The sequence below is a fragment of the Quercus lobata genome, chromosome 12, assembly GCF_001633185.2.
Source record: "Quercus lobata isolate SW786 chromosome 12, ValleyOak3.0 Primary Assembly, whole genome shotgun sequence".
NCBI lineage: Eukaryota > Viridiplantae > Streptophyta > Magnoliopsida > Fagales > Fagaceae > Quercus > Quercus lobata.
This window is the reverse complement of record NC_044915.1, coordinates 325,333-351,771: the sequence shown is the minus strand read 5'-3', so window position 1 is coordinate 351,771 and position 26,439 is coordinate 325,333. Positions and strand designations below refer to the sequence as shown.

The 26,439-nt window shown below is 34.0% G+C and overlaps 2 protein-coding genes across 5 annotated transcripts; both read left to right on the top strand.

Annotated features, from left to right (window-relative positions):
• The first annotated feature begins 5,762 nt into the window (after positions 1-5,762).
• Positions 5,763-13,627, top strand: LOC115971038 (plastidal glycolate/glycerate translocator 1, chloroplastic). The gene is made up of 8 exons (XM_031090706.1): positions 5,763-6,166; positions 6,306-6,621; positions 9,664-9,925; positions 10,097-10,212; positions 11,613-11,722; positions 12,342-12,519; positions 12,733-12,862; positions 13,150-13,627. Exons 1-8 carry the CDS (start codon positions 5,852-5,854, stop codon positions 13,298-13,300), a joined length of 1,578 nt encoding a protein of 525 aa, XP_030946566.1. The 5' UTR covers positions 5,763-5,851; the 3' UTR covers positions 13,301-13,627.
• An 8,339-nt stretch (positions 13,628-21,966) lies between these two features.
• On the top strand, positions 21,967-25,682 carry LOC115971542 (protein BASIC PENTACYSTEINE7). 4 transcript variants are annotated; one of them, XM_031091525.1, is made up of 3 exons: positions 21,999-22,194; positions 22,587-22,781; positions 24,585-25,682. In XM_031091525.1, the coding sequence occupies exons 2-3, from the start codon at positions 22,733-22,735 to the stop codon at positions 25,379-25,381; spliced, it is 846 nt and encodes a 281-aa protein (XP_030947385.1). In that variant the 5' UTR covers positions 21,999-22,194; positions 22,587-22,732; the 3' UTR covers positions 25,382-25,682. The 4 variants fall into 4 exon arrangements, with proteins under 4 accessions (XP_030947386.1, XP_030947385.1, XP_030947388.1 ...); XM_031091526.1 differs by lacking the exon at positions 22,587-22,781 and having other exon boundaries at positions 21,967-22,194; XM_031091528.1 differs by lacking the exon at positions 22,587-22,781 and having other exon boundaries at positions 22,001-22,194; positions 24,591-25,682.
• Positions 25,683-26,439: the final 757 nt, after the last annotated feature.

Here is a 26,439-nt window from a genome sequence, read left to right as displayed (position 1 = left end):
GGCCCAGACACTGTAATGCAAGTATAAAATAGCATTGGGATACAGCCGAGGTCGATTCAGTCCTCGGCCAGTCCAAAGGCTCCTCGGAAGAAAGGGCAAAAATGGTATAGAAACCACTAAAATATATGTGCCAATAGAAAAGGGTATGCTGGAAAGTGTAAACGACCGAGGAAAGCTGCCCTTACTGCCATTCAATACTCTGCACCTGACAGAGCCATACTCTCCAGCGTTTTCAGCCACCCCCAACCACTCTGGGTATGGGCTGATGGGACAAGTATCAGTCTTGGAATGTCGATCCTACACGTGGACGAATGATAGAAAAACACCGGCTAGTATAAAGGGAAAAGAGAGTAATTCATAGAAAGTGGCTAGGAAAAATGGCAAAAAACCAGAGCCTCCCAGCCCACCTCCAGGAGAAAGACTCCAGGGGTGAAGACAACTTAACCATGTATGAACACCACGAAAAACCCACCGCCTGATGACCAAGGCCTAGCCTTTCAAACCCACGCTCTACAAATGATATTGTTTGGGCCTTTTTTCGTAACGAACCCAACACTGTTGTGGTTCGTTAAGAATCGTGTCCTTACAATTGGCGCCGTCTGTGGGGAAGGCTTGTGTGTTGGCATAGGCGGTAGGTCGAGAGAGTTCCTTTGTCATTTCTAACAATTGGTTATAGAGCTCTAGTGTAAAGTTCCCCTAGGGGCTATGATTCTTGACTAGGGGCTACGCTTGGCAGCGTCCATCGCATGGATGGTTCTAGAGGCTTGGCCGAGGAGTTAACTCCCCTAAAGCCAAGGCCCCATATCAGAAAACTGAGTTTTGGACAGAACCAAGGTATTGTATGGTCCTTGGACTCAAACCTATGGGGAAACCAACTACTTGGATGAGATGAGAAAATTGAGTTTTGGACAGAACCAAGGTATTGTATGGTCCTCGGACTCAAACCTATGGGGAAACCAACTACTTGGATGAGAAAACTAAGTTTTGGACAGAACCAAGGTATTGTATGGTCCTCGGACTCATACCTATGGGGAAACCAACTACTTGGATGAGATGAGAAAACTGAGTTTTGGACAGAACCAAGGTATTGTATGGTTCTCGGACTCAAACCTATGGGGAAACCAACTACTTGGATGAGAAAACTGAGTTTTAGACAGAATCAAAGTATTGTATGGTCCTCGGACTCAAACCTATGGGGAAACCAACTACTTGGATGAGAAAACTGAGTTTTGGACAGAACCAAGGTATTGTATGGTCCTCGGACTCAAACCTATGGGGAAACCAACTACTTGGATGAGAAAACTGAGTTTTGGACAGAACCAAGGTATTGTATGGTCCTCGGACTCAAACCTATGGGGAAACCAACTACTTGGATGAGAAAATTGAGTTTTGGACAGAACCAAGGTATTGTATGGTCCTCGGACTCAAACCTATGGGGAAACCAACTACTTAGATCTCGTAAGGTCAGCCACTTAATAAAAATTCTAAGTTACTCAGTCCTCGGCTTAAATACTATAAAAGGTTAAAGCTATTAAAAGTGTAAAAAAAAAAGATGGTGAAACGCCCCACCATTCAGCAACCTACAGGGGCTGTTCATTTTGCAGGTGGTATGTCTTCGGATGGTTACTTCCTACACCATATCGAGCATTCAGTTGTCGTCTCGGCTATTTTTGAGGTAAGTGTTTTCGCAGGTTGGCGTTGTTGTGCCAAACAACTCTATTAAAGTTATGATAATATCTTTTCCTTAGCAAATATTTTGACCCTAGGTGTCATTAATTCAATGCTATATTATTGTGCCGAACAGCACTTGCAAGTTTATAATAGCGCCTTTCTCTTTGATAAGGGATTACGGCCCCAAGTATTGTACTCTAAGGTCGGCGGTATTGTGTCAGGCCGACTCAGTAAACTCATCATGATATCCTTTCTTTTTCTGCCTAATAGGAGTTTCAGCTCTAAGTATCACCTGTTCGATTCAGTATTATTAAGCCGGATTGTTTCTATAAACACAGAGCAGGATCTTTTTATTAACTAGGACTTTGGTCCTAGACGTCGGTCAAAGTTTAAAAATAAAAAGAATTCATAAGATTGTACGTCTATTCATCGCGTTACCATTTCGGAAATATAGAGATAGAACATGCGAAATAAAGTAGTAACAATTTTTATTAATATGAAGATGTATTACAACATATAAAGAGGGGCTTAAACAAGCCTATACAAAAAGTGGATCACCAAAACAATAAAAAAAAAAAAAAAAAAAAAAAAAAAAAAAAAAAAACAACAACAACAACAACAACAATGCAGACAAATAAGCAGTCAGATGCCTTTTTAAACTCGTCTTCGAAGTCCTTCCAAACTCTGCCTCAGTAGCGCCCATATCGAGAGAAAGACCTTCTTCAGAAGAAGATGGAGGAGATGAATGAAAAGATGGAGGAGATGAATGAAAAGAAGGAGGAGAAGAAGAGGGAGGAGATGAAAGGAAAGAAGGAGGAGTAAAAGAGGGAGAAGGAAAAGCACCAAGATGGATCTGGTGGTGGAAAGAAGAGGAAAGAGAGGCAAAAGGAGACACCAGTGAATGAAGAGAGGAAGAAGCAGGGGCACATCGTCCCTGCCTCAGTCCTGACTCCTAACACACTGGTGCCATGTTAGTTATGCTCGTGAGAGAGCGGTTGGTACTGATAACGGGTGACTCCAGCTCAGTCACGCCGAATGTTTGACGTGACGAGCCCCTGCTTCGGATTTTGGCTGAGAGGAGGGTAAAAAAGATTTTGAGTCTCCGCCATCCTTGCCCTGACCGAGCCATTTTAAGCTTTGTAAGACTGTGGAGTTTCTGGGAGGGGTATGGTTCTTTCATTATTTGCTCTTATCTCAAGTGTATCACGAGCTAGGATACAACTAATGAATAAAGTAGACTCTAGAGGAAGCTAAGAGTTTCAGACTTCAGAGGGATTGAAAGGGTCTCTGTACGAGAGAAATATCCTCCTGCCTCCCTTCTTATATGAAGAGTGGAACGGAAGGTATTTAATCCGTCCAGATTTCCAAGAAAATTGGTAAACGAGAATGTACCCGTTCCACTTCCCCGCATCGTCAATAAACCGTCGAAGTTAAATGGACTCGTAAATGTAAGTCATTAAAGGCGCGTTCTGGATAACCAAACGGTAGGAATACGTGGTGAATGAATTCAGAGGAATGTCTCGTAGACCGGTACAATTCCTGGGCAGATGGAGAACCTCCAGCACTAATGAAAGGCTGAATTAAATGAGCCATAATAAAGGCTCGGTATTACCAAAACCCTCCTCTCCAACCAAAAGGTTGGATAGCAGGGTTTTGAGGGGCTATTGTGGGGCCCAACAATATTTGGGCCAGCTCCATTTATTCGTTGGGGCCCAAAGGCCCAAGCTGAGGAAGGTCATGGTCCAGACACTGTAATGCAAGTATAAAATAGTATTGGGATACAGCCGAGGACGATTCAGTCCTCGGCCAGTCCAAAGTCTCCTCGGAAGAAATGGCAAAAATGGTATAGAAACCACTAAAATATCTGTGCCAATAGAAAAGGGTATGCTGGAAAGTGTAAACGACCGGGGAAAGCTGCCCTTACTACCATTCAATACTCTGCACCTGACAGAGCCATACTCTCCAGCTTTTTCAGCCACCCCCAACCACTCTTGGTATGGGCTGATGGGACAAGTATCAGTCTTGGAATGTCGATCCTACACGTGGACGAAGGATAGAAAAACACCGGCTAGTATAAAGGGAAAAGAGAGTAATTCATAGAAAGTGGCTGGGAAAAATGGCCAAAAACCAGAGCCTCCCAGTCCACCTCCAGGAGAAAGACTCCAGGGGTGAAGACAACTTAACCATGTATGAACACCACGAAAAACCCACCGCCTGGTGACCAAGGTCTAGCCTTTCAAACCCACGCTCTACAAATGATATTGTTTGGGCCTTTTTACGTAACGAACCCAACACTGTTGTGGTTCGTTACGAATCGTGTCCTTACACTATATTTTAATAACATTTTCCATAATGATGGAGAAGATTTGTTTTGATTTGAGGAAATCACTTTCATTTGGATTTATTATTCATATCATTTTTATTATGATAAAGTGTGTAAACATAGCTTTTATGCCATAACTATCACTACAACCTTAACATGTACAAGTGATGAAAAACAAATTATAGGTTCACGTGAAAATAATGGTTCACTAATCACAATCTTACCTATAATCAAGTTGTAGGTATATTTCTTAGCTCTCAAATTGTAACCGATAGAGATATTTCTTTATGTGTGAGAGAATTAACTAGGCCTCAAATATTAACCAATATATAAAAAGAAATTCTTTTATCAAAGAAAAAGAAAAACAAATCTTTTCATTGAATGTGCAACTAATTGTTCCTGATCTCTATCAAAGTTTTAGAATGTAGAACTCATTAATCTGCCACACATAAAAGCTGAAAAATCACTTTCTTTCTTTTCCTCTTTCTTTCAACAAAACAAAACTAAATGTAAGACAAAAAAAAAAAAATTCAATCTCAACCCTCAAATTTTTTTTTATGGATTGCTAAAATAAATTAAATCCAAAGAATAATCTTATATATGTGACAAAAAAAAAATTATGTATATGTGTGTATATATACACACACACATAAAATTTGTTCGTAACATGATTTAACAAATGCTATTTTTTTACATATAACAAAGTTTCTACATCAAGTATATATATAACATTAATAAAACTAAAGGATTTTTAACTCTTAACCATGAAATACACATTTATTATTTCTTCTAAAAGGAGAAAAAATTTCTATATCTCTAATTTTCTAAATGAATTTTTTTTTAAGAAAATTTTTATAAAAAAATTTACTTATATATTTTAAGGATATGCTAATAAGTTTTACACACATATACACTTAGAATATGTGTTACATGTTATTAGTAAAAATATAAGGGAGGCATTTTTTTTAAAAAAATTTTTATGCCAAATATATTAAATGGAGGATGGATTTTTGAAAAGTCAAGGCATGCCCTCCCCCCCTGTTCTTAACTGCGTTGATGTTCTTCTCTGTTGGGCGTTGCCATTAAGATGCTTTAAGTTTCCATTCCTGTTTCTTCTCTTAAAACTTTGTTTCTTGCTTTACTTTCTTTCTATTTTATTCACTTTCTCAAAGCTTTTTACTTTGTACTTGTTTTGCTTTAATGATGTTCAAACATATAATGTATCAAATCTTACTAATAAAGAAAATGTAACATAAAAAATCTTGATAAAAAATTACAATCTTCTTCAAATTTTGCAAGCATAACATCAAAAAGTAAATAAAATAATAAAAATTTAAAATTTAAAAATTTGATTGATAACATATTTATTAATCTTTGAACTCATTCAAATCTTACAAGCATAAAGAATCTAATAAAAAAAATGCTCTTTAATAATAAATTTGTTAAAATTCATGTTCAATAAAAAGATATAGAAAAAGTTTGTAAACTAAGTTAACTTTGTTCTTGATTTTAATATATAGTCATGTTTATTTTTAGGTAGAGGTTTGTAGTTAGTTTGTTAGCAAACTTTGTAATTATTATTATTATTATTTTAAAAACATGTTGTTCCTTATATCAATAGCTGAAAAAAAAAAAAAAAAAAAAAAAAAAAAAAAAAACCTTCCCGGGAAGAATCCGTTAGTGTCTGTTGTGAAAGGATTGGAATCTGATCCTTTTAGTTTGATTGATGTCCATACAAAATTTGGTGAGAGCCCCACCAATGTTGGAAAATAATAATATGCTCTTTCTCTCTCTCTCTGTTTCTGTGTGTCTCTGTTTCCCTGAAGTTTCACTCACTGGTCCTTTACCATTGTTCCCATGGCGACCGCCCAAAAGTTAATAACTTTCTCTCTTCTACTCGACCACCACCATCCAAAACTCTCCTTCCCACCTTTTCTCTCTAAGCCCCACAACCACAAACTCTCTTCCAAATTCTCACCTGTTGCTTTCAATGCCACCCGTGCTTTATATACACACTCCTCCACTTCTCATAAATTATTCACACCCATTACAGTTTCCAGACCCAGCTCCAGTTTCTTGCAAATGGGTCCTCATGAAGCTTGCTCCAGTAGAGAAATCACTGTCAAATCTTCTGTTTCAGAATCCGGTGGCACTTCCACGCTCTCGCAAGCGGTACTTTTTAGCCATATTTTGCTTCTTTGTTTAGTCCTCCTTTTCAATCTGTGTTTTAAGCCAAATGATTCAATCCATGGCACTTGTTCGAATGACATTCTAGCTTGATGGTTTTTTGTTTGTTTTCAATGCATGTTAGGTGTTTGGGATTGCACATTTGATTATTTCGCTTGGGATTATCCTGGCGACAGATAAGATTTTGAAAAAGGCGTTTGTGGCTGCTGCTATTCGGTTCCCCAGTGCGCTATTTGGCATGTTCTGTATTTTCTCCATTCTAGTTATACTTGATTCCACTGTCCCGGCTGCTGCAACTGGTTTGATGAATTTCTTTGAACCTGCTCTCATGTTCATTCAAAGATGGCTGCCGTTGTTCTATGTTCCTTCTTTGGTTGTTTTGCCACTTTCGGTTAGAGATATTCCAGCTGCTTCCGGCATCAAGATTTGTTTAATTATAGGTAAGTGAAATCTAGCTACTTTTGACAAATCTAATTCATGAAACTATTTGAGTGGCGATTGATTGATTGATTCAGTGACTACTTTGTATTGGATTTATTTTACTACAAATTTGGTTAGAAGCATAACATACCAAGCTCATGAGCTAGCTAATCATATTTTTGCTTGGGTCTTTAATCCTTTATAGCCTTTATCAATTCTCATATGTCATTTTCCTTAGGGAAAAACTTAGGTACACTTCCTTATGTGTTGTACCTTAGGTTTCTCAATTAAATTTAATCACATAGATAAATAAATTTAATTTTCCTTCAGAAAGATGACTCTATTTGTGTTGCATTGATTAATGCAGCCATGTAGATGAATTTAATTGGGAAAATGACACCTACCATCTCATTGTGTATTGTGCAAAAACATAAAGAAAATGTGAAACTAGGTCATCTAATTTATATCCTGCATCACCTACCAGACTCATCCCAGTCTAATGAGTAAAATTGCCACCTTTCTCTTGCTAGTGTGTTCATCTCTTGCCTCCCATAATCTCCATTATTATCGCTGGAGAATTGTTTTCACCTAATAAATTATCATGGACTGAGTCAATACCGACATTAAGGATTTGTTTTCGAACTTATTTGGAATGTGATGCTTCTACATCTATCTCTTTTGTCGATGAATGCATCATACATCTTCATGGATCAACCAAGAATAGCAGCATCATTTGATGAAGCATATACCTACAGAAGCTTTTACATGTAGGGTTTACGATTCTCACTATATTCAGGTACCACATTTCATATGCAGTATGGTTCTAGAAAGAAATTCCTACCTTTCTATCTATCTCTAAAATGTTTGGATTTTTCAAGACTCCATGGACATGTAGAAGAAAAATCATACTTACTCGACCAGGACATTACTTTTACTTGTTGGTGTAATTTGAATCCTGACCTCATGCTAAGAAGCCTCTTTTTTATTATGTAACAAGTTGGTCTGCAATCTACTTATGGACCATCTTCTTGCAAGCTTTTAGATGAAGAAAGATAGTCTTTCTTAGAGGAGAAGTCACCTTACTGAAACTTTGGGATAATGCAATTATCTGGGTTTGATTTAAAAAAAGGTCCAAGTAATTTTCTAATTTATTCTTTTTCAAACGTTGCATTTGAACATAATCAATCACTAAGTCTATCTGATTAACCGTTTTCAGCACACTGGATCTTTATTTAAGTATAGTGCATGAGATTGGTGGATTCATTGCTCATAAACAGGATGGTGTTATTCCTAGCTTTTTCTTTCCAAGTATTTCCTTCTTGCTTAGAAATTGTATTTAAGAACTTTCTTCACTTCAAAGGAATGCTTTGATCATATGGGTCAGAGTTCACTACAAAGAGTTGCAAATATTTAACAGGGGAAAGAAAAAAGGTTTTCTAGGCTCCAAGTCCAAATTTCATTCTAGAGCTAGCTCATTTCAGAATGTTCAATTCAAGCGACTTAAAATCTCAGTCATGCTATGGCCATGTCTGTACAGTTTCAAAATTATTAAGGATCATATATCTGAGTGTCATGTGACTTGTAATCTATTCCAAGAATCTTGAGTAGTATTAATTAACTAATCAAAGTTTCTGTCTGCTATGTATAGCCGGTACATTACTTAAGGTGTAAATTGCTGGGAATCATACAAAGCTAGTTGTTTCTTTGGAAATGTAAACAATCTAACCTACGTATACTTCGAGCCGATGTTTTAGTTGCTACTGAAGAAGTCTCTCAGGAACGTATACGTACTATATGTATGATTTATTGCTGTTGTAGCATGCTGCTTTTGTTCATTTTAATTAAATTATTCAAACAGCTTTTTAGTTGATTTTCTCTCAGTTAAACAACACAACGACTCTCTCTCTCTCTCTCTCTCTCTCTCTCAATAAATGAAATTTAGTGTCCATCTAGATTGAGCTTATAACCGCAGCTTTTATCTTTTATACAGTTTTTTAAAACCTCACTTTTTCGAAGTAAACGTATACTTTAACATGCTTTCAGCAAAAAATTAGATGAGTTGTTCCCAAACAGACAATAGATGTCAGCCTTGGTGCAGTGGCAAGTGCCTTCTATCCAAAGCGACATGTCGTGAGTTTGGGTGTGGGAATCAGCCTCTCCAAAAAAGGGGAGGTAAATCTACCTATCAAATACTTCTCTTAGACCTTGCAAAAGTGAAATTTGTGTGCACCAGGTATGTCTAAATAAGTCCAAGTTTAATTTATTGATGTTAAGAGCTCTATAACTATTAAAAGATGACACGTACCCACAGAAAGGCATTCTTGAAGGAATTTTTTAAAAACAGATATTAAGCTCAAATCTAAAGGCTTTGTGATATTGTTTGAACGTAGAATACCTCTTAAGTTCAAGGAAAAGTTGTGTAAGACTGCTATAAGACCAGCTATGCTCAATGGCATTGAATGTTGGGTTGTTAAGAAGCAATATGTTAATCAAATGTGTGTAGTTGAAATGAGAATGTTAACATGGATAGATGTAAATACTAGAAAATATAGGATTTGAAATGATGAATTTCCCTTAAAGATAGGTGACCCCCATTGATGAAACAACAAGGGAGAGTTGCTTGAGATGGTTTGATCATGTGCAAAGGAGAGCAATTAATGCACCAATGAGGAAGAGTGAGTGGATTCAACTCAGCTGAACAAAAAAAAGTAGAGGAAGACATGAAATAACATTAATAGAAGTAGTAAAAAAGGAAACCTCGATTAAGGAGGCAGCAAAGAGTATGACATCAGATGGAATAAAATGGCAGAAAAAAATATATGTGATCAGTCGTGATTAGTATGTTGAGTATTTATAACTGACAACAAAATTTTGGGACTAAGGCTTGGTTGTTGCTGTTCTTATTTTTGTGTTAATGCAAATATCATTAACTTGAGTTGGAAATTTCTTTTGCAGGTATGCTCTCTATCACTGTGTGTGTTTCTATGTGAAAGATTATGCCTGTTGTCAGCTTTTTCCTTTTCAATGCAATAGCAAGTTAGTGTTTATTGGTTCCTTTGCAGTTGGAGGCTGGCTGGCTACGCTTTCAGTTGCTGGTTATACAGCTATAACTGTAAGAAAAATGGTAAATACAGAAATGACAGATGCAGAGCCTATGGCAAAACCGCCCCCTTTTTCTACCATTGAAGTGTGGACTTGGACTGGGATTTTTCTTATATCATTTGTTACTGCATTATTTTACCCAACAATACTGGGGACAAGTGCTCGAACATGCCTTCCTTTCCTACTTGCATCAACAGTCTTAGGCTACATGGTTGGCTCTAGGTAAAATTTCATTTCCTCAGTTTAGAATTTGAAATTGGCAAACTTTCTTAACAAATAAAATTAATCGCTAGCTTATAGTGAATAATCTTATTATTATGTTTTAGTTTAAATTATTGAATTTTTTATTTTCTTGTGTATAAGTTTCTCCTTTTCTCTGGATTTGGATTTCAGATTGCCATCAGATGTGAAGAAAGTTTTTCATCCAATTATTTGCTGTGCGGTATCTGCAGATCTGGCTGCATTGGCTTTTGGGTACTTTTCTCGGTCTGGGCTTGATCCTGTTTTAGGTATACTTGAAAGCTAAAGTTTCTGATTTCCTTTGTCCAAATGACCTTTTCGCATCCTTTCTCTTCTCTTATTTTACTCTTTAGTTTTCTATATACTATTTCCTTGATGTGTGTGGCTTACGTGAAGTAATTATATAAAGGAAAATCTGATATAACATGAAAGGACCACATTGATGCTACCCTTCAGGAATAAGTTTAAAAAATCACTACAATGAGTTTGGGACAAATCATTTTGCAATCCCAACCATTTTAACCATTGCATCCTGTAGAAAAATAGACTTTTTTGCTAAAGTTACAGGTTATTCAAATATATATTGTGAGTCATGTCTAAAGGCAGGGGTTAAGAGCCGTATATGTACATAGGAGGCTAAGGTTTGGGAAAGCTAGGGACATAGCTAATCCTAAATTTGTTAACTTTGAGGAGAATCCTGAGTGTTCATCCAAATGACATAGAAGTCGGTAATCCAAGCCAGACATGATTTTGGTTGGTAGAACTATAAGTTAAGAGGGCAATGTCCCTCTATTCAATTGCATTGCAGTATTTCTTTTTCTTCCAAGTAGCTTTAGTGCAAAGCCATAGTGAGTAGTAGATTATGACATCATTTTTTGTTATTGCAATGAGTTGAAGGACAGAAATCAATCTGTCATCATGTCATTAGCCACATAAGCAAAAAATGGATGGAAAATTAATGGAAAGACTAAATTGTTCCCTTTTAAATAGTTTATTTTATTTTATTATTTTATTTTTTTGGAGAAGTCCCTTTTAAATAGTTGAGGAACTAAAATTTTACTTTTCAAATATGAGTGACTAAAATTGAACTTATCATATATTTCAAAAATCATAAGTATAATTTACCCAAAAAAAAATTTTAGGTTACTTATAAGTAATTTTCTCTCTATGGGGCTTCATGGGTGGAGTGTTAACATAGGATTAAAGTTCTCACTACCCATCAGATTATTGTTTAGATTGTAAGTTCTCTGTAGGCTTTGGTGTGATGGCAAGTTCTCTCCACCCACCCAACTAAACTTAGGGTCATGCTAATGAGTGCCCTTAGGGCATTAGTTAACAATCTATTTAAGGAAAGGTTTGACACCACTTTTATGGGAAATGAAAAAAGCTATCAAAAACATTAATTTTTTTTTTCCCATAAGAACTTTCTTTAAATGGATTATTAACCAAAGTCCTAAGGGCATTTGTTGGCATTTCCCTTAAACTTATACACATTTGATTAGTGTTTCAAATGAAGAGCAAAAAGTAATACCTACAAGCCTCTCTCTCTCTGCACATACAGGCATTCCCACACATTGTTCCTTTCTCAAATGCACTAATATTGGTATTAATGTTTTAGTTTAGTTTATCCATACTTTTTGTTGGTGATTTGTGTTTTTAATATAAACAGGGTGTTACCTTACAAAGGCATCTTCTAATCCTGGAGCTGGTGATGTTCTAATGGGATTTTTGGGTTCTGTTATACTCTCTTTTGCCTTCTCAATGTTTAAACAGAGAAAGGTAATGACCTATTGTTCACATATAATGAGTTAAAAGAGTTTTCCCAATTCGCAACAGTTGTTATTATTTAGTTTGATTCTTCTCAAGTTGAAGGCTGGGTTTAGTCCACCTGATTACCTAGACAGGGTTCTGTGGATTATCAATGGACAAACATTGGTTCTATGTACCAAAGCATACCACTGAATTCATATAAAGGAGAGCACCATTTTTTGTATATCATTTCTCATTTTAGCATGTAATTTATAACCATAGGATATCACCATGCAAAGCACTTTTTCTGTCTCTCTTTTCCTTTTACTTGGTAGTCCAGAAAATCTAGGAAAGTGGAGAATAGATGGTGAAAAGCCGCTGGACAGGTTGATTTTCGTTAAAGAGAGATGGATCATAGATATTTAGACCATAGAGTTGTTCTTCTATCTTTTATACATGCACCTTATTGCTCCAACATGAAATTGATACAAAGTCTACCTAAATGAGTGTCACCATTTCATATTTTTATTTTGCGTATTAATTCAGATTTAGTGCCGTGACAGATATATACTCAGATAATGTTATAAGGCATAAATCATTATCTGGTGACGTTATGATGTTGCTCTGTTAACCATCTGTACTTTTACAGCTTGTCAAGAGGCATGCAGCGGAGATTTTCACATCTGTGATTGTCTCAACAATTTTCTCGTTGTATTCAACTGCCTTTGTTGGACGTCTTCTTGGATTAGAATCGTCTTTGACTATATCAATTCTTCCTAGATGCATAACTGTGGCCTTAGCTCTCAGCATTGTCTCTCTTTTTGAAGGTACAATTGTATACATGGCATCTGTAGACAGGCAATTCTGAATTCTGCTAATTTTCAGCTATGCCTAAAATTGAGTTTTGAGATATAAAACCAATTAAATATAGAAAAATCCAAAATTAAGTAAATAGAAATGTTTAGATCACATCTTAGTGCATATAATACTTGCCTGAAACTTAATTATATCATGGAATATGTTTTCCGTATCTGTTACAGGTACCAATTCATCTCTCACAGCAGCTGCAGTTGTAGTAACTGGTTTGGTTGGAGCAAATTTTGTGCAAGCAACACTTGACAAACTGCGATTTCGTGATCCTATTGCTCGAGGGATAGCAACTGCATCAAGGTATGTGCATCTGTTGTTGATAAATCAGTCAGTTCTCTCACTAATAAATTTATATGGCCAAGTAGGCATTTCCCATGCGTCTGTTTTATGCTTAGGTTGTAATCATATAATCAATCACGCTATCTATAGATGTTTCAGAATGCTAACAAGATAATCAATGTTTTAATTCTTTGCAAAAAGTTCAAATCATAGTAATATATATGATAAATCTTATAAACAACTAAATAGAAGTATTATGTCCATATTCATCCATTTATGATTTATTTGCTTTTACTTGGTTGTTTTAGTGCTCATGGATTAGGAACAGCTGCGTTGTCAGCCAAGGAACCTGAGGCTCTCCCATTTTGTGCCATTGCTTATGCTCTAAATGGTATATTTGGATCTCTTCTCTGCTCAGTTCCAGCAGTCAGGCAAAGCTTGCTTGCAGTAGTTGGCTAAAACTATCATCAGTGCAATACACATCACCTTGATTGCAATTATATTCTTTCCATGAGATTGTTTTGTAAAGAGAAGCAACAGCCCATCATATTGAAAACTAGATGGCTGTATGGTGTACATAAGTTGATATTAAGGAATTTACAAATGGAGGGAGGCATCATAGTCCAGGAATCTATCCTTCTAGAATTGAGTTTATTTGGCTAACATGTATCTGTTTATATGATGATACGGAAGTAATTTATATTGAACTACATTACTGTAAAAATGAGACCAACAGATATGGGGAACATTGACTAATCAAAAAGAAAAAAACCGGACGATTATTTAGAGGACAGATTGTGAAGTACTATTTAAAAGCCTCCTCAGGCAATTGTCTTAGCCATCTCACCATAACCATTAGGGCCGGCCCTAAGCCTAGGCCATTTAGGCCATGGCCTAACGCCCCCAAATATTGGGCGGTGAGTTTTTTTTTTTTTTTTTTTTTTTTTTTTTTTTTTTAAAGAAAAAGTGTGAGTAAGGTGTATATTTTATCCCAATCTTAAGTATGACTAAAATATTAGAGTTATGCTAGTATATTACAAGTTTTATTACATAGGTCCTACAAATTGATATGTCACCAATGAAATAATTCAATACTCATTTGTTATTTTGTTGAAGGGCCACCTTATTGCCATATCAATTTATAAGCTTTTTGTAGTAAAATTTGTAATAAGTTTAACATTTTCTCCACAAAAAAAAAAAATAATAATAATAATAAAAATACAACACAGTCACCATTAAATGTATGAAAAATGCTAAAGCTAATACAAATTTTAGGAAAAAAAATTTATAAACTAATGTGACAGGAATATGATCGGTGTTACTTAAATAATATAATAAAATGAATATTTGAATAACTTTTCTTTTATTGGTGATATGCCAATTTGTAAAACTTATATAGTAATTATCATTAGCTCACTTTGGGTGAAATAGTCATATTAATAAGTAAGTGTGTAATTGGCTAATCCTTTGACAAAACGCACTTTACTTGTATTTGGGTAGATTTAGAATGTATTTAATACTTCAAGAAACATGTTGTTTAAGTCTAGAATTAAAGCCATGAAGATTGGACCAAGAAACAAGTGAAGAAAAACTGTTCATTAAAGCTGGACAGATAACTCGACACATGCGGACAGATAGCTATCGAGGTTTAATGAGACTCGACAGATAGCTATCGAGGTATCTATCGAGGTTACGGGAATTCAGATTTTCAAATTTGATTTTCGGCCCAAACTTTTGTATTTGTGTAGGGTTTATTTCTCACAACCTTAGACATATATAAAGCTTGTTTTAGAGGCCGTCACATAAGAGAATATAATGAGAACATATGCAAAAGGTGACCGATGCCTTATTCTCTCTGAAAGAAGCTACTGCGTCTTTGCGCCTTAGGGTTTTGTAACCAAGTGCTTCTTAATCTTCATTGTTGATGAAGTAAAGAACTTTGCAGCCAACATCTTCAAGTTGGTGAGTTAGTCACATACTGGAAGCTGTGCATCATTGGTTAGTCACGTACTGGGATCCGTGCAACAAAAAGGGTGGCGTTCATTTATTGAAGAGTTCAGAGGTTTTGAAGCGATAGAAAGTTTCTGCTGCAAGTTCATCTACGGAGATTGTAGAGTCTAGGGACAAAGGTTTTGTACTAGATCTGAAACTTCTCTTTACTATAGTAGATTACTTTTTGGGAAGGTTTCCTCCCCAGGTTTTTTACTGTGAAACTAATTTGTTTCATTGATTTTCTTAGGTCATCATATCTTGTCTTATTTATTTTTCGGCTGCATGATTTTGACATGATATTGATGTTTGTTTGTTTTAACAAGTTTTATTCATACTAAATCTAATTAACAACTTGAGTTTAAAACTTGTTAATTCTTTCAACTGGGGTCTAAATTTCCCAACATAAAATTATCGCCTTAGGCCTCAAACAATCTTGGGTCGTCCCTGATAACCAGAGCCCATCACCCAAAGCATTCAGCAATTGTTCAACCTAGGGCCATGGCCATGAAATTGCTAAAAATAAATTCAATCTAAAACAACCCAACGATCCGTGGATCGAATTCAGGTTAGACCCAATCAGGCTTAGATCATAATCAAGTTCGGGTCAAAATTACTTGTATTTAAATGGATCTTTTCTTTTCTTTTCTTTTTTAATAAAAGATCCATGATGGGTTGGCACAGATTCTATTCAACCCGCAAGTCATACATACACTTAGATTAAGCTAAAGTAAAAATTCTATCTTATATCCAAAAAAAAAAAAAAAAATCATTAAAAATATATTAGCTAATTATTTAGTAACCTTAAAATTGATAAAACGTCAACTATCTCAATTTGGACCATCCAAAGAAGAGGATTAACCATTTTTACACTATATCTCAAAAGGAAAAAAAAAAAAAAATTAAACTATTATAGTCACAATTGACTCATTGTAATCTATATATATCTAAAAACTGAAGCGTAACATTTATTGTTGTTACGCTCCTGTTGAGCCATATCAGCGTCCATGTCATTATTCTATTTCTTTTAATTTTTCTATGATTTTTTTTAATGTTACCCATTTTTTAATATTTACACTTTCTCCCTCCCTTATCTTTTCATCTCCCCACTACCTTCTACTTTAATATTACTCTTCATCTTTCCCTCCATCTTCCCTTATTTTGCCTCTTCTTATTTACATCATTTCACTATAAATTCGTTGTTCTCTCTTCCATTCTTTGTATAGTTTTCCCTTACAAAAAAAAAAAGTTATCTCTCTCTCTCTCTCTCTCTCAATTTTTTGGTTGATTTTTTTTAATTTTTTTTAATTTTTCTTGCATCTTTTCTTTAGGTTGATAATTTTTTATATTCTTTAGAACTCTACTTTTGTTGATGCAATTTAATTTTTTATTTTTAGTTTTATTTTTGTTCTCTTTGATTGTTTATCTACTCTAATCAATTATTTTTAAAAATTGCAAATTGCCCTTTAAATCTAGGTTGAACAATATTCAAGATTATAAGAGTTTTGTCTTTGTCTCTCTCCGGTAGGACTACCATTCTTTTGCCAGAGTAGACGAGAATTACAATATATGATGTTGTCTTAAACATTATTGCAGGTACTCTTTTATCAAATTTAATTGTTTTCCTTTCTCTTTTTAAGTTATACTATTAAAATATGAATATTGATAGTTTTAGTGACTTGTAATGCATATTATGATATTGATATGAGTGTTTTTTATGAGCCTCCAATAAATGGCACTATGCTATGGGAATAAGTAAATGGCCAACAAATATAAAGGCTAATGCAAAAGGTTAGTGTCACTTTATTTTTGTTAGCAATGTACTTTCTAAATTTATCGTTTGAATTTTCAATCTTTATAGTTTAAACATTAAGGTCATATGGTGATTTGCTCATCATGTGTTTGATGTTTTGTTTATAGACAAATACCATAACTCAGGCTTTATAATACTTTTGTGGAAGATTGACACCATCAATTGATGGGCATAATTTTTCGTTCGTTAGATTGTATGCTTTTTCCAATATGGATGCGACTCTATTTTCATAAGTATTTGTCTCTCTAATTAAAAATTCCTATCTTTGGTCTTTAGTACATCTAATTCAAATAATCGGAAAGAAATTTTAAAATTAGAATTTTAGGTAATCAAAAATTTACTTTTATTTTTGGGTTGTGATCATTTATCAGATGTAATACCCATATTTTTGGGTTGTACTTCTAAAATTTTTTAGACCATAATTTAAAATATCTGATTTTAATAGAGCAAAAAATATTGCCCCAAATTTTCTATAATAATCTTTCAAGTATCATATCGATAATATTATTAAATAAGGATGTTTTCATTAAAATTGTGCACAATGTTTCTCTATTAATTTCTATATATTAATTTTTTAATGGTTGAAAGCAGATTTGCATTCCTTTGTTTTTGTTTGCTATTTACAAGCTGTTGTTTCTACTTTATGTTTATTAAATAACAAGAATTCGTATGAGTTTCATAAGCAACATTGATAATAATAATAATAATAATTGTAGTAGTAAGCTTTTTTTATTTTTTTGAGAAAGAAAAAAAAATGAGTGCTATATTTATTTTGTTTGATAAGGAAGCTGAAAAATTACTTCAAACAATAGCAAGAGAACTATCAAACAAATGTGCAATTGTAAGACCATACAATTAGCATATATGATCTTTCATCTACTTTGACAAATTATATTCAATATTTTATCTTTCTCAAAAAAAAAAAATATATATATATATATATAAATATATATACATTCAATATTTTATCAGATGAATGCAAATTTCAACTTGCTATATGAAAATAGAAAAGCTCATTGGAAAAACATTTGTGTTTCAACTAAAACTTAACGACTATAATTGGAAGGTGGGATGAGAATTCAAATAGAGGAATTCATATTGTGTCAAAACAATCAAGCAAAAGTCTTTGATCAATTACTAATAAAATCTTTTTGGAAAATTGAAACTTATACAAGTTTTTTTTTTTTTTTTTTGAGGGGAACTTATACAAGTTATTCTACCTACGGTCTTAACTTCTACCTACTTTGATTATCATTAAAATAACAAAAAAATAAAATAAAGCTGCAAAATTTTTGACCCCACGAGGTACATGAATCAAGGGTATCCAATTAAACACTAACACTAATAAAAATAAATTCTAAAATATAGAAAAATAATGAATCGCATCAATACCATCTAGCAACTGTAGCTACTACTATTCCATGAAATTTACTTATTTAAGCTTAAATAAAAACTTCATTATTTAACAATCAAAATGTAATCTTAGCTCATTTTATTCAACATTTAAATTCAACTACATCCTTCAAATCTATTAAATTATATATATTCTCTGAGAGAGAGAGAGAGAGAGAGAGAGAGAGTTATGGTAATAGTATATGTTTTTAATCATCTAAGGAAGTATAATATATAGAGTTCCTAAATAACTTATAAGTTAAAACCCAAATCCATAATAGAATTAAACAATCAAAGCATGAACATAAAACATCAATTATTTTTTGAATTACTGCTTCAAATTTACCCAATTGTTGGAAGCACTTAAATTCAAATATAAATTAAAAAAATCTACATAAACTGTTCTCATGAAACGTTATAGTGCATTAGAAAAAAAAATAAAAACAACATAGCTACCAAGGATATTTCCCGCAGTAAATTACATAAAAAATAAAGTTACCCAATTTAAATATCCCATTTTCCAACATTTGATTTCACCTTTTACTATGTGAAGGTAAAATAAATGATGTGGATATTAATAAATTTTCAACTACTTCAAAATTATTATTAATTAATTTGTGTAGGAGTATTGATAGTTCAAATATATTGTCTTTTGATTTTTTAAGAAAAGTGGAAATTGAATAGGTTTGAAGAGGTAATTCAATTAAATAAAGAGAGGAAGAATAGAAGAACTGGATATTAATGACTGCTTTAGCTGTTTCAATATTATTAATAATTTAATTATAAGAGACTTTTGATATTATAAATACAATAATTTAATATTATTGTCTTTTGATTTTCTTAAGCAAAGTGGCAATTGAATAGGTATTGTATTGTGAAAGACTATTTGGCTTGGGCTTTTTAATCCCTCCGTTTGACACGTCATCATTTTCCGTTAGGATAGTGACGGCAAGGACCATTTTGGGAAGTGCAAATTAGATTAGGGACTAAATGTGGAAAAATGAAAATGTAGGGACCAAAACGAAAAAAAATGCAAAATGTAGGGCCTAAATTCGTATTTACGCCTAAATACTATAAGGCTTGTGGAGGGTATATGAAAAGCTTTTATTCATTTAATCGACAATAAAAAATTATTGCTAATAACTAGAGCAGTCACTAATCCATAAAACACACACGACACTATAAATTACAATCCTAAACAACTTAAAAATTACAAACTAAAAACATCATACAACTACACGATCATAAAATGATCATACAACGTGATCACAAATATTTTGTACATGATCAAATTACAAGGGGAAAAGCAATCCTTCTTCAAGTCAACATAGAAGGGGACAAAAATGTAAAATATGGACTAGCAATTGCACTGTAATGTGGATCAAATGATGAGGGAATACAACTACCATTTTTTATTCTAAATCAAATAGATACCCAAAAAAAAAAAAAAAAAAAAAAAACCTTCTCCAAAAATATCAATAAGTCCTTCAACATACAACTTTCGAAACAACAAACACTCAACAAATTCAATTCTATATTATCACAATCTTTTCCACGTAAATCCCTGACATACTCGTTAAGACCCACATTATGAGGTAGTGTCACTAAACCCACTCAGAGTTATCAGCTCATAGTCATAAGGTGAGTCTTTATTAGCTCATGTTGAAATTTTATCTTCTCATTTTTCTTGCACCATTTTCTTTTATTATTTTTTTTTCCGCTTTTTTCCTCTTAATTTTTTTATCTTTTATTTCATTTCATATTATTTTCCTTTCTCTTCTCTTTTTATGTCACACATTTTGAGGTGGACAAAACATGGATTCAAGAAGTGAATTATTTCTTCGATTCAAGAAGTGAGCTTATGTCAGCTCACAAGGTGAGTTAACATATCCTAAGGTGGAAAAGACCCTGATACTAGCAATGAATTCTTTCCCCGACTCAAGAAGCGAGTATGTGTCAACTCACAAGGTGAGTTGAAAGTTGAAACACATGCTGGCTTGGACAAATTAAAAACCAGGAATAAGTGAATCCTTTCCTCGACTTAAAAAGGAAGGCTATGTTAGCTCACTAGGTGACTTGACAACAGGAAAATTGTCAAGCTCCGAACCGACCATTAAGATAGGCACGTGACAATGACTGCACACTTATAATGTTTTCACCTTACAAATGTGCATCACTTTCTGAGCAACTAAAAACTTATCCTCAAAGAATTACATCAATAAATCCAAAATTATCCTCAATAATGCAATTGTCAAAAGATCTCCAAAGTACCAATAGAAACAACAATTCAAACCTAATGCCATTAAACAAAATGAAATGCTAATTATTACAAGATTGTCTTATCTTAAAAATTCATAATCTCCTTTCATGCGTATACACTTAGCAAAAATCCCAAAACTTGCTATTCATCATGATCTGAAATTAGAGGGGAAAAAAGATTTTAGCAAGCTAGACTTTTAGCCAAGGATTTGTATTTAGAGTTTCAAAACATGAATTACTTGCAATGGAGAAAGTACTGACTAAGGCTATTTTATTGAGTAAGGTTACTTACTCAATAAAATAAACATTACTACATATTTTGAAAATCTAACAGTTGAGTTGCATGATCATTACACTCTTAATATACACATGTTAAATTTTGTGTCAATCGAATATTATTTACTATATGATTTATAAGTTTATATTTTATACATAGTTTTAAATTACAAAAACTTAAAATTTAAACAATTTAATGATAATATAACTATTAATCTTTAATTTTTTTTGAAATTTTATAAGCACGAAAAATATAAGAAGTTTCATGACATTCATAAGTCACGTGTTGGGGCACTCACAATGGGGACTTATGATCCTACATGGAATGAACAATCGTGACACACAAAAACACGACCTAATTGTCTACACCATTCCAAGAACTTGAGGCCCATCAAATGAAGTGTTGATTTGATAGTCAAAGAAGACCTGGGCATGGAACTCAGGCACGAATACAAAAGTCCATAGGCGAGTAAAAACACCATCAATTGTAACCATAAAGGAAAGCATGGGAATTGGAACCTATGGCCGAAAACCTAGAATCTCGCCCGTGATGGTCACATTAACGCTCATTAAGGTTACAATCAAGGTAATGACTACAAGTAAGAACTAATAAACATCACAAGCGAGCCTTTAAATTTCATAGCCACTCAATTATGAGTAATTTGTGTACTAAAAGGAGTGTTTTCTCTAATTTATATTTTTTTATTTTACAATTTGATAATTTAGAGTGAAGAGATTTGAACTATGTTTTCGTTGAAAATACATAAAAGTGTTAATTAAGTTATAAGGTTCTTGATGAGTATTATCTCGATTGAAATTAGTAACTTAAGTAATTTGTGTCTTGCAAGTATTTCATTATTAATCAGATTTGTTTTTTCCTTATGAGAAAGCATCACTAATAGGTTATGCAATCACTAAATCATCATTTTTAAAATTATTTTATATACTACTTCAATTTTGCTACGGAAAATCCCAGCTCTTCTACTCAAGCTCAAATATTGACTTGTATTATTATTTTTATTTTAGTTTCATTGCTTTTTTTATCAGTGTGCTACCATAATCAAAATTGAGAGCCATCTCTTTATAATTTTTATGTATAATTTTCTCACCTTATTTCCAGACAATAAGTTCAAGAACATTGATTTTTTTTTTACAGTTGATATATTGAAATATAAGAAGAAGAAAAAATCAATAATAACTTACATGAAAATGATACTGTTTCAATTTATTAAAAAAAAAAAAAAAGAAGTCTCATCAATTAAAAAATAGTTTAAGAAAAATGTTATTTTCTGAGAATACTCACCAAAAAGAAAGAAGCAGGTGACATGCTCTGATGCCATTGGAGTGTGTTTGACACGTAGTTGAAGAGGGCGTGGACTGACAAAATGCAGAGCGCACTTAATTTGAGGACAGAGAGGTCCTTTGAGATTGAGAAATTCTCTCTCTCTCTCTCTCAAACAGAACAGAACAGAACAGTCCAACTCAAACTTGAGGAGAGATATGAGATGATAGTCTAGCTGAAACCATTTTCACTTACACCAACACTCACACAGTCACACACCACATCTTTTCATTTGGTTTGGTGCTGCAGTGAGAATCAAAGCACAAGAAACTGTTTTTCCAGGTAAAATTATATTTTTCATTTCCTTTTAACATGTAGGACTGAAAATCTGTTATTAAAAAAAAAAGAAAAAAAGAAGCATCATTTCTTGTAGATCTTACAAGCTTGTACCCCCCTTCATCATATTCATAGCTGGAATCAATGCTCTCAGTTCTTTCTTTTTTATGCAGAATCTCTTCTCTCTCTACTGTTTGAAGCTTACTTTGGTGTTTAGCCTAAATGGGTCTTTCCTAATTTTCTTTTTCCTCACTTTTTGAAAGATCTGTAATTTTGGTTCTGAATGATGATATTTCACTTTTATAAGCTACTTTGCCTTTAATCTTAAAGTTTTTTTAGTGGGTTTCTGACATGGGTTTTTTTCCCCTTGTTAACTTATCTCTCTCTGCTTTTGCTAGTGTAACTTTGATGTGACTTTTGGGTTTTTTCTGTTTGGAAGAGCTTGCATCTTGGCATTTTTATTTCTCTTTGCGAGTGTCTGTGGAGATTTAGTGTTTCTGCTTGTAAGTGGAGGTGATGCACGTCCTTCGATTGTTTTTCTGGCATGGAGTTCCTTTTTGCTTTGAAAACTTTGTGCCTTTTCTTCATAAAATGTAGGTATGATGTTTGTCGCTTTTGGGTTTAGTTTTTCTCTCAATGTGTATACTTCTTGATGCTATAGCAGTATAGCTTTCAGGTCTATTGTTTTTATATGGGTTTCCGCTCAGTTTTCAAGTCAGAACTTGTTAGTACTTAGTAGTTTTCTTTACTATTTTTTTTTTTTGAGGGCATATTTTTTGAGTTCTTTGTTGATAATGTAGATCATAACTTAGAATTTCAAATTTCGTTCTATTTATGTTTAGTGTCATTGTGTCTCAATTTGCAGGCATGCATGCTGTGTGTGCGTGTGCATATGTGTGCGCACTTGGTGTATTAGCCCATTGGCATCTCTCTTGGGCTTAATGAGTTCCCTTTTTTCTTTTTCCATTTTTGTTTCATGACATTATTCCATTGTCTTTTTATACTTCATGTATCACTAATGAATTCTCAGCAATTTGCCAAAATTTTCTTTTATATGTTTAAGATCTCAATGACTAATTATTAAAACTTTGTACCTGTTCAACGACTTAAATCATGATGATACTAAATTAGGGCATTGTCATGCAATTGTTTTACTGTTTTTCGTGTTACATGTGCGTTCTTAAGCAGCTGAGGAAAATAGATGGTGAATGTGTATTTGTATAGAAGGGAAAGGGAGAGGATGCAGTTTACATTAGTGTTTGAAAGTGGGAATAAAGAAGAAGAAAAAGGGAGTGGAGTAGTTATAACTGTAGTAGGTTACATGCTGAAATTGAGTATATATATGTGCATGCGTGTGTACATTGTTGTGAATGGTATGCTGTGCAGCCCGGAGATGTTGTCTGGGATTCATTCACAAGCAGGAGCCACAAGAAAAACCAACGTGGTTGTGAAGGAGGTTCCATATACTCTACCAAGGGAGAGATGGGATATGTTTGGGTGGTGCTGAGCAAGAATCCACCAATAATTTAACTTATAGTGAGATTGTTATGGCCATAGGGTTTATGAAAGTAGTTGCTATAGGGAGCTGCAGTGCTTCCCTATAAGATTATGGTGGACCATGGCAAAGTGTTAAAACGTGGTCCAACTTCTACTGTTTATTCAGGGACAAAGATGTCTGGGATTTTCATTTTAATTAGTTTCTCTTTTAACCTTTAAGCTAATGCTGATTCAATTGGCAGGTTACTATTTCCTGAGAATGTCCTTTAGAGCAGAATCTTGAAACCAACATTAGCTGAAAGCTTTCTGAAGTTGCATAACCTTTTCGAATGAGGAGCATGGTTGATGGTTCTCAAGTACCTACTTCAATTACAAAACTAAATTAAAAACCTTCAGATTTCTTATTCATAGACCCATGTCATAGCTGGTAACAGGAGTTCACATCCAGAATAGTTCAACAATTGTTTTTGAGAATTTACAATAATATTATCGTTCTATCAGTTTATAATAAAATTGTTGAGATGACTTGGGAATTTCACTGAATTCTATTCCAAGTCTGTGTAACTTCCAAAAATAAGCTGGTACTTTTGGTAATTATGCTTAGTTCAAATTCATTCTTCCAAGAATGTGTTGAGACATTTATTCCATACATTAGAAGTTCAAATGCCAATTTTAAGCTGTCAGATTGTTTTGCATAAATATGTTTTTTTCTACATACTTATTTGAGGTTGGATTTTGATGTTGTATGGTTTGACTTAGTTGCTAACTAATTTCTCCTCTGAAGTTGCTCTAGTTGGTTTGCCTCAACAACTGTCAGATTTTGTGCTTTTAATTGGTTTCCCTCAACAAAAATTATTGCTCTGAGTGTTGGGAAATTCTTTTTTGTGTTCATTATGTAGATACAGATGGTAGATTGGGTACTAGCAATTTTTCAGAGCAATCTTTGAGTGTAGATGCAGTGCTGAGACATCAGGTAGTTGCAAATATGGGAACATACACCAATAGAAACCCTATGATACCTGAAGCTACGGCAGGGGCATCCGTTCCACATTTTACCTGGTTTTATCCTGGAAGTTTTATGTCTGCATCAAAATCCAACTCAAATCCTTTGCAAGGGACTCAAATGAACCCAGAACCGGGTATTGCTGTTACTCCCATCCGAACCATTCCTGCCACAACTGAACCAAAAAAAAATATTAATTCAGCAACTAAACCTGTGAAGGTTAGGAAACAGAAGAATTCTATGAAGGAACCTAATCAAACTGCATCCAAGGTTTTCAGGCCAAAGCAAGCCAAAAAAACTCCTTCTACTTCTAAAAAGACAAAAGGACAAAGTATGCCTGAAGCAAAACGTGAAAAGAAGATTCCGATTAATATCGATATGGACAAAACTGACTTTGATTTCTCTGGGGTGCCTGCTCCATACTGTTCTTGTACTGGTAATCCTAGAGCGTGCTACAAATGGGGTGCTGGTGGATGGCAATCCTCGTGTTGCACCATTAACGTATCAGAATATCCTCTGCCCATGAGTTCTACAAGGCCTGGGTCTCGCATGGCTGGGAGAAAAATGAGCAATGGAGCATATGGGAAACTTCTACTGAGACTTGCAACTGAAGGTCATGATCTTACTCATCCAGTTGACTTGAAGGACCACTGGGCAAGACATGGTACTAACAAGTTCGTTATAATTAAGTAGAAATATGGAGAAGGGAAATTAAAGATTTGTTAACTGCTAGTATATATCATTCCCATGTTTTCTTGTAGGATGTAGTTTACTTCTTCATCTTAGAGACAATCCAAGTAAGTAGTCTGTATATAAAGTTTCTCTGAAGTTTCCTAGCATCTAGACTTATTTGGAAGGAAATGCTGCTATGAATCTGGAGACATGTTATAACATGAATTTCTTTGCCATTGTTATTGTTGTATTCCTTTCAGTGTCATGTTAGTTTATATCTTACATAAGATGATAATTTTATCACAAGAAGAAATTATGGTAATGTACATTTATTTTCACTGATTAATTGCTTCATTGGTTTGCATCGGTGTTGAGTTATTATGTATAAATTAGCTATTTATAATTATCATATAAACTTTTACAATGAAAACTTTATTACTCAAGAAGCTGCATATTCCAATGAACTGAAAAAAGTCAAAATTTTTATTTGATGAGATGGTGGCGGAATTCAGGAGGGGGTGATATCATTTGGAAGTACACATAACTGTCATATTGATGAAAGAGACCTATCTGATAGCCTCTCAGGGCATTTAAATGGCATGTATTAATTTTCCATGCTTCTGCTGTGTAATCAGTAATAAAATATGTTGTTCCAAGTTTGCAGAGGGAGAATCTGCAATAAATAAAATAGATTAGCCATTTAAAAATACTCTTCTCACGGAGGAAATGTAGAACGAGGACAGAACAAATAGCTCTTCTCCTTATGTATGTTGGTGTGGTTTCTTTGAGCAAAAACTAATTATATACAGTGACCGGTTGTTCTTTGTTTAGTACACATTCTATTGAACCACTTAAGTTTGTCATTCACGTGGCAACCAAGAAAACTGGGCATCTGTCTTGACTCATGAAAGTGTTCAATGATAGAGCTACTACCTATTAGATGATTGTCTTGACTCTTGAGTGTGGCAAATGATAGAGCTACTGCCTAGAAGATGAGTTCCAACAGTGGCAATGTTGTTTAGGTTGGCGTTGCTTTTACCATAATGCTTGATACAGGAAGTTATTTTGCGGTTCCGTGT